The 8993-nt window shown below is 44.1% G+C and overlaps 1 protein-coding gene across 1 annotated transcript in view; it reads right to left on the reverse strand.

Annotated features, from left to right (window-relative positions):
* Positions 1–601: 601 nt before the first annotated feature.
* The window catches only part of ROGDI (rogdi homolog (Drosophila)), a gene marked incomplete at its 5' end in the record, with an annotated part of 10451 nt that continues 2059 nt past the window's right edge, over positions 602–8993 (reverse strand). Inside the window, 8 exons of the mRNA XM_008942809.1 lie at positions 602–885; positions 1447–1573; positions 2104–2153; positions 2935–3048; positions 3517–3615; positions 4747–4842; positions 7231–7311; positions 7838–7892. Of these exons, the coding sequence (XP_008941057.1) occupies positions 844–885; positions 1447–1573; positions 2104–2153; positions 2935–3048; positions 3517–3615; positions 4747–4842; positions 7231–7311; positions 7838–7892 (664 nt within the window). The remainder of the gene's footprint in view (positions 886–1446; positions 1574–2103; positions 2154–2934; positions 3049–3516; positions 3616–4746; positions 4843–7230; positions 7312–7837; positions 7893–8993) is intronic.

The following is an 8993-nucleotide window of genomic DNA, read 5'->3' on the forward strand; positions in this document are numbered from 1 at the left end:
GTATGGCAGGTCTGAGGATCTTTATTTCACAGTCATCAAAAGGGATGAATTACATACTATAGTATCCACAGGTAGGCAGCAAATTGTCATTAACAACGTGGTACTCACTTTGGATTTAATGACAGGATGTGAGACTGCACAGCGGTACTCAAGGTACTGAGGCAACTCCAAAGGCTGGCAGTGAAAACAAGACACTAAACCTGGAAAAAAATCAATTGGCCCAACTAGGGCTCAGGGAGAAAAAAATATTATCACATTGATGCCAGGGGACAAAAAGAGTTTCAAACAGCAGCAAGTAAGAATATACCCAAAGGGAAATCAATAAGATGGGCATGGACAGAACAGATGTGAGAGGGAGAAGCTCAGGGCTAGTCATAACCACAGCTGGACCAGATCCCAGCAACATATTTCACTGCATGGAGCAACATGCCCTACACTTTTTGTGGTGTGTTAAATTAGTCTGTCTTCATCCCTTCCCAGCCAGCTCACAGTCCAGCAGTAAGTTACAGCCCTGCGTGCAAATTTGGTTAGTGAGAGTAGCCCACAGCTCCCCATCCCTTGTAACGGACTGGTGCAACTCATCAGAGGCTTGGGACGCGTAAGCCACACAACACATGAGAACAAAGACAGGTGGAAGCTCTTGCCAACCACAGAGCATTGCTTGGTGCCCTGCTTATGCAGCAGTCCCAGGCACAGCTACTGAAGTTGTGTTTCTGGATTCACGGACCCTACCCCATGGAGAGCCATATGACAGCACTCCTCAGGCTGACCTGGACTCAGCTGACATGTTGAAACCAGAGAGACACCTGAAGTACTGTAAGGGCTTGGACACTCCACAGAGAATTAATATGGCCTGTAGTTCCAGTAACTGGAGAAAACACAGATCTGGAAAGCAAGAAAAGCAGGTAAGTTCCTGTATCCTGTAGGTCGTAGAAGAATGAGCATACAACGCACGTGTGAAGATTGAACTTTACAGCATTACACACCCCAGCACTGCACTGCAGAAGGGCAGAGTTGCTGTTATTGTCACTTAAGAGGCTTGAAGGACAAAGTTACTTGTCGCTCAAGGTGGCAGCCAGGCAAGCTGCAGAGCTAGAACTGAACACCGGTCTACTGAAATCCAATTTGCTGAGGTCTCCATGCCTCCTCTCCAGCACCTTGGAATTTCGTTGCATCCAGCTCATGACTGAGAACCCAAAAGTGTCTACCTGCTCTTCTCCACCTAGTCACTAGTAGAGCAAAGACATCTGCCACACTACTACACATTACCCCATACAGCTGTCTACTAGGCAGTGGCAGCCAGCTCCCTGGCTCCAGAATACCAACTCATGGCTTGCTTTCAGTTTAGATGCAAGTTGTACAGAATAACACATCAGACTTTTATGTGATCTCAGGTCCTCTCAAAATACAGAGTTAAAAGCAAAGCCCCTTCTCTAAGGCCATTACCTTGTCCTTCAGTTGCTGACAAAGCTGCAGTGAAACTGTGAAGAAGACAAGGGCATCATTTAGCCATGGGACAACACATTCCACTTTATGGACGTGGCTGACTTCATACCGCTGGTTGCCAAACTCACTGGAGTGAGAGCCAAAAAGAGCACAGCTTTACACACAACAGCACAGAACACAAAACTCAACTGTTCTTACAGAAGAGATTATTATAATTTCTACTACATTTAAAACAGCAGCTGGCAAAGTTACAGAATGCAAACTCTCAGTCTACCTCAGACTATATTTAGAGTTGAGCTACATCTAAGAGGGTTAAGGTCAAAACTTTACCCCTTTTCAGAGAGGCACAAAGGCAGGAAATGCAGATGACAACACCGATAACCTAATGTTCATTTTGATTAATGGTTCTCTTCTCTAAACAAATCCATGGCACTTTATGGGTGGGCTGCATCCTGAAAAGTCACATCCTTGGGCCTTTATGACTGAGCAGTTACAGAAACACTACTGTGGGCACCTGTGCATTCAGAGGCACAGCCACAGCAGGTGACTCAGTCCAACTTCTCCATATGCTACCACCAAAGCTGTGTACAGCCACGTGGATCTCATCCTCAGCACACTCCTACACATGTTACTCAACCCTTCAGTGACTGTACTTACAACATGGCTCCAGGGTTGTGTAGAATGGACCCTCCAGCAGGCTTGAAGTTCTAAAGGTGAAGGAAAAGGTCATTAGGATTTTGATGCAGCAAACAAACTACTTAGAATAACCATGTTTAAGGTTTGAGCTTTCAGTAGTATGACACTATAGGCATTTCTTGATGTATCTGCCCAAATACTCCATTCATATGGAATCTATGTAATTAGATCTTTTCCTGCTCCTTCATGAAAAGAAATTCTACACAGTGGCTGTGTCCAACTTGGCTCCAAACTCTAGCACCACAAAAATAAGATGAGAAGAACCAGAAGAAAAACAAATGATAGATTTCAGAAAAAAACACCCTTACAGAAGAACTGCATTTCATAAAGCTTAGGAGTTTTTAATTCTGTTTTTACAGGACATCAAGCTGACCCAAATGCAACAGGTGAAGCAGAGAGGTATATATCAAAACTCCATTCAGAAAACCCAAGATGCTACTTTAATGTGAACTGGATTAATACAGTTATGCCCTTCCAAAATTACACATTATCAAACTGTATTGTAAGATTACTTGTCAAAAAATAATTTTACGCATTACTTGTCAAAAAGTAATTACTGGCTTTCACCAGAGCACTGGTATTTTCTTCTGGGCTATGTGGCCATGCCCCAAACTAGATTTAGAGCCAGCGTTCTTTCTGCAGCAGGTCTGAACACAGACACTTAAACACCAGTTACAGTAATTTCAGCATTATCTTATGCATATAACATTGCACCGTGTAGCAGTGTCACCTCCTCCCAGTGGGACACAGGGAGCAGTAAATAAACAAAGCTCAAGAGATAGCAGACATCACCTTGGTTGTACTGGGCTGCAGCATGTGGAGCTGGTAGACAGTCAGACACAGCTTATTCAGGTTAATATAGAAATTCACAAGGATGTCTGGAGGCAGAGCAGGGGTAAACATTTTCTGGTGAGAAAATAAATAGTTTCTTTGTCAGTAAAAGGGCCATTATTTCTAATGCTATGAAATCACTACCTTTTTCTAAGCCATATCCCATCTTGAGAGGGACATTAAAGACTGAGCAGCTTGCAGGCAATGGTTTTTCCTCTTGCTGCACTTGATCAAATGGTGTCTGTGTGACAGTGGCAAAAGAGGATGGAGTAGTGTTTGCATCACAAATCCCTCCTGGACAAGACTCCTAGGCAGAGAACAGAACTTACTCTCTAAGAAGCAGAGTTCTTGTACTCAAGTAATGTGTTTTCCCACAGGAAGATCCAGAGCAGCCAAAAATGCTCAGGGTTTGCACATCCTTCAGCTCTCTCTTTCTGCACTTCAGAAATCCACTTCCACCAGGATGCAGCAAAATATTCTAGCTGTTGCATGCTGCCATACTGCATAGAGATCTAGGCCACTACATACTTACTACATACTTACTGTGAGACCACTGGAGGCAATCTCTGGTAGAGTCAGAGTGGCTGGAGTGGTAAGCCGATTTCGGGCTCTTGAGAGCTGCAACATCACAGCATCCATCAGCTACAAGATAACATACAGCACACTGCTGAGTGGTGATCCCTGGACAGCCCTGGATAGTGTGCAGAGTCCTCCAGCCTTTTCCAAGTGTTACAAAATCCACCATAAATGCCACCACCACTCCCTTGCCCTTCCAGGAATTCAGGGCATTATTGGGAAGGGGTGGCTCCCACACAGACGCACTTCAACTGTTACCACTGTCACAGACACTTGTGAGACAGGCCAGGAGTGTTTAATACCAGGGACTGAAGAGAGAATAGCTATTCATTAGAAGAGTAAAAAGAGAAAATGAGATCAATTACTGATGCCACAGAAGCATTGACAAACTCATCAACACCTCTTCTGAAGAGCAGGCATTAAGGGAAAACAACAAGCTGTGTTTTAGTTCTCCCCATTCCCGAATCACATGTACAACAACTGCGGAATGGGCACCCCCCCATTCACAACCATCTATGAGCTAGGGCACTAGAGAAAAGACACAGCTCATTGTGAGTCCAATCCTGCCAGAAACCACAGTTCAAAGGCTCTCTTCAGGCAGAGTTCCTTTCCCAGGAAAAGAGAAGCAACATACATCTGTGATAGAGCTCATGACTGCTAAGATGAAGGCATTTCATAGTACGACTAATTTCTCCCCTGTACTTCCACCTAAAAAGGAAATACTTCTAGCTTCTTCTTATTAGCAGCCTCTGTCCATATAGACTAAACCAGTTTAGCTTTCTCATGTTTGATAATGTCATGGACTCTAAGGAGTAAACTGAAACTCTGATAGCTTCAGAGAGCACTGACAAGCAGAGGGCTGGGCTTTATTGCCACACAGATCTGATCTGTATCAGACCACATTAACTACTACTAGCAAGTGAGAAGTCACTTACAAATCATACAGTTAGGAGTACTAACTGTAATCTTTTGTTTGCAGATGACTGCATTATTTCTGCTGAACTGGCATAGATTCATATGAAATACGAGGTCACATGGATACTCCTTGACACAGGTATGTATGGGTACACCTGGGGAATCCATTTCCTGTAGGAGACTAAAGACAGTAGTGTGCATTAACTGTGTTTAAAACAACAAATGAAGAGAAGAAAAATACATATTCCATACAAGCCCATGTAGAGAGGGCTTTCTCCTCACCTTGAGAACCTCCAAGCCTGTTTTGAACTGGTAGTTCACATCTCTGTTCACAAGCAGGTAAATAGCCTGGTTAACATGGTTTCTAGCATCCTGGATCTGCAAAGGTATAAATGCAGCCCTGTTAGAGAAACACCCCATATACACGCTAGGAAGCAGAGGTTTCCCTGATTATCTCGTTAGCCCTAAGAAAATGCTGACTTCCCAAATCATAAGGCCATTTTTCTCTGCCTACCAGACACTCACTAACACAAATTTGCCACTGCTTCTCAGAAGCATTACTGGGTTCTTCCCTCTGGAGATGCCAAAGAATGTGATAGCTACAACCCAGATTGTCAACAAAAACATTGCTGCTGCCCTGACGGAATAGGGACATGAGGAACTCTCATCCTGGGACAACTGTTCATGACTGTTCACGAAGGAAGTCTCACTGTTGACAGTATATGGCACTCAGGTCTAGCAACACAAATAATGATTTTTTTTTTCCTTATGAACTATTAGAACTAAGCCAAATGATGGGTTAAATCAGCAGCAATGAGCAGAAAACATTGATTTCTAATACAGTGTCTCTGGCTACCTCCAGAGTCCTTCTGAACTATAATTATTAGGGTTGAGAGTTGTCTCCAGCATCAGGAATCTGCTATCACATCACTTGTGTGGAACTTGACCAGAATAAGGACACAGCTAGCTCAAGGTCCTCTCAAGCTTGCAGTCAAGAGACAATATCAAACATGGTTGATAGGTGTATCATGCTTCCATGGGAGCAAGGACGAATCAGAGGAAGAAGAAAATGGCCCACAGAGAAAGTGACTTGTGTTCAGTTGCAGGCAGCACCAGAAAAATTGAATAAAAGCAAAAGGGTAAATTGGAGGGTGCAAAAAATGGAAAAGGTAAACAAGGAAGCCTGTATGAGAGGTGGCTGCTGGGAGATGGATAACATGGTTTGAGATATTTGTAGTTTGATATATCTACACTGCTCCCCAGCAACCCCAAATCTCAGCTCAGCCTTGTAGAGACCTCTCTGGCATAGATCTGGGCACTGGTACCTCTGCACACTGAGCTCAGGGATCACAGAACAGCCCTGCTCTCAGAAAGCACAAGGCACTAGAGTCTACAGAGAGAAGACAGAGATGATCAAGACCATGGTCAAGACTGCAGAAAGACTCTGCAGCTACTTGGGCTATCACATCTCCAAACTTCAACACCTCCAGCCTCTACATCCCATATATGCTTCTTAACAAGCTAAGCTACCCAACCCAGCAATGCAAATCCTGCTACTATAATGACCCGCCTCATTCCTATTCCCCCTTGATTTTCTCTGTTTACCAATCAAGTACGTTGCTGTTTTCTAAATCAAGTTCCTTAACACTTGTGTGCCTGCACTTGTGCTCCTTAAAAATGTGCCTATACTACAATTTCTTACCAATGACTTGACTTTGAACAGAGAAACAAAACTCCAACTGGCACCACTCACTAAAATACACAATACTTTGAGATGCTCTTTTTTAATTCAGACATGACAAAGATCTCCACATAATCACTGTAAATGCTTCTGCACAGAGTCCTTTAAGCACATTCCACATCTGAACAACATTAGAACACACAGCTCCTGCAGTTACATGAAGGAAGGTGTTTTCCATACAAGCTGGTAGAAGCCTATGAACCAGGCAGCGGTATAATCAGCCGCAAAATACGATGCACTGCTGCGTGTTATCACAAAAATCTCCTTGCCTTGTTGCAAAGCATAAATATACCCAGTGAAGTTTGGCATTAACTTCTCAAGTACACCATTTTCTAGATTTCTACAAAGTTACCAGGCAGAGCTTTCACTCCACTGGAAATTGCACTCAATACCAAGTGCACTGAGCACCTAGAAAAATCTGAGCCGTGGCATAGTGAAGCACCTGAAATACATCTTTCTCCAACCTACTCAGCTATGACCAAGTAACTGTGGGAAGCTACATCTTCAAGATCAGGCCCGAAATTAGGTAACTCCCAGCAAAATGGTGGCAAAGAGGTTCAGTGTCCGCAATAGCTACATCCCTTTGAACGCCTTCACTGAGGGAACTTGAGTCATGCCACAAGAGCACAACACAGTGAGATTTGTTCTCAGCATAAAGAATTGCTGCCCTAAGACAAGGAGAACAAACTACTGAAAACTTCTGAAGCTGCTCTTTCCCCTGCTAGCCCGGGTTTTACAAGCAGACACAAGGCTAGTACTGCACAGGCACCTCAGGTGCTTCTTTTAAAGGACAGACTGCTACACAGACAAGCCTTCAGCCTGCTGGTGTTTCAGGAACAAGCAGAACCCACCCTGTCCTAGCACCATAACTGAATTTAATTGCATGTTTACTCTCCGTTTAAGCTTTCACCACTAGAGTTAACGTGGGATGAACATAACCTTCTCTCTCGGAAAGTGAGGGACTACAGCCCTTGCTTGGAAGGCACAGCCACTGTGGGAGGGGAGGCATCCAAATTTAACAGTACCTGCTGCAATTTCCACTGCTTGTCTTCCCGAAATGCAAAGTGCAGGAGCTGATTATTTCTGGGCATTTTCAGATTAACATCCTTGAAGAAAAACAAACGCATTAGAGCAAGCAACCTCCATATGCAGAGCCTGGAGACTGCCAGCCCCACTCCATTCTGTCTCCCAGACCATCTTGGCAAGCTGCTTTCAGCAGTCCTGGCATGGCCAGAACCTCAGTCCTCCTGCAGGAAGATGCCAGTACAAAGTGCAAGTTGAAAGGCATTTAGTGGCTCCGGATCCAGGCAGGACACATGACCTCATCTCAAAAGGCTCCCAGAGAAAGTCGATATTACACAACAAAGGTGTTAAAGGCAAAGAATCCCCAAGGGAGTCAACTTCAACATTCACCACAGAATGGTGGTGGTATGGGTTAGATGCTGGATCTTGACAAACTTCAACAGTTGCTGAGACATTAAGGATTTAAGGCCTATTAGGGAAGACCAACAAATACTTACTGATCACTGGTAAAGCACAACAAGGATGACCTCTCCCTTGAGGTCGTCATGATATGGATAACTCCCTCCCCTCAATGGTACTACAAAGCAAGAACCGCTGGCAAGTACTCACAGCTTGACACAGGGCGTCTCCTTGCAGGGTCAACACACCTTTCACCTGGTCTGTGCTGCAATGAGAAGACAGACCTTGGCAACACAAGTCACAGGAGGAAAAAGACACCTATCGAAACCGCCAACATGACACCACCCCTCCCTGTCCCTTGTTCCCCCCTTTCCAGGGTCAGATGGCAGATACAGATGAACCCTACACACACTCTCAAGTCACCAGCTCTTGGCCTGCAGCCATTTGCTGAACTAATCTTTATAAGCCACCTCACCCTCACTGCCCTGCCTAAAACACTGTGTTCATTTCTGATCCCATGATTATGTCATGTTTTACCTATCAACAACTTGACTGCAGTTAGAAAAAACTCTAACAGGCACAAACAGAAGACATTAGATGAATTACTGACACTGGAGTGCTACATTGTTCATAGGGGAGCTGAATGCTACAAGTCCCACCCCACCTTCACCCCGCAACAAGAAGAAAACCTAAAACAAAAAATTCCACACCCCAAACCCTTTAAAAGGTCCTGCAAGATGGCACACATCAACAGTAGGGGAAGACTGAAGCACCTGGGCCTGCAGGAACCCAGTTTAGCCATAACTTACATTTTAATACACTAGATGAAGACTCTTTAGATCAAGACTTTTTAAGATCCACCTTGCAACAACAATGAATGAAAACTAGAATCAACTTTACTAATATTTTAAGATCTGAAGAATGCAACTTTTAAACTCAATACAGAATCAGTGCACCATTCTATAAAATGCTCACCATGTTGTTTCTAAGGAAGACTAAGGTCTGGTCCACTACTTTGCAACAAGCTTGTGACCTCTGCCAGAGTACAGCTAGTCAGACCAAGGCCTGTGCTGAAGATCAAAATATGGACAGCTATTTCAGAAGAACTGCACTTCCACAGCACCTTCAACACAGGTCTCAGTTTGCTCTGTGTGAAGCAGATTTATTATTGGTATTTTAGGGAGATCAGGACAAAGGTTAAGGCTTGTCCACAGTCAGAGTTAGAAACTGAATCAAGAGCAGAATTCAGGTCCGTCTTGTAACTGCAACTCTCTGCACCCACAATCAGAAAAATGTCCCTTGGCAAAACTGATGCCATGCACCAGCCTGTGATCAGGAATCAATGACTACATTATAGGTGTCAGCA

This window comes from Merops nubicus, unplaced genomic scaffold (assembly GCF_000691845.1).
Source record: "Merops nubicus isolate BGI_N331 unplaced genomic scaffold, ASM69184v1 scaffold29140, whole genome shotgun sequence".
Taxonomy (NCBI): Eukaryota; Metazoa; Chordata; class Aves; order Coraciiformes; family Meropidae; genus Merops; species Merops nubicus.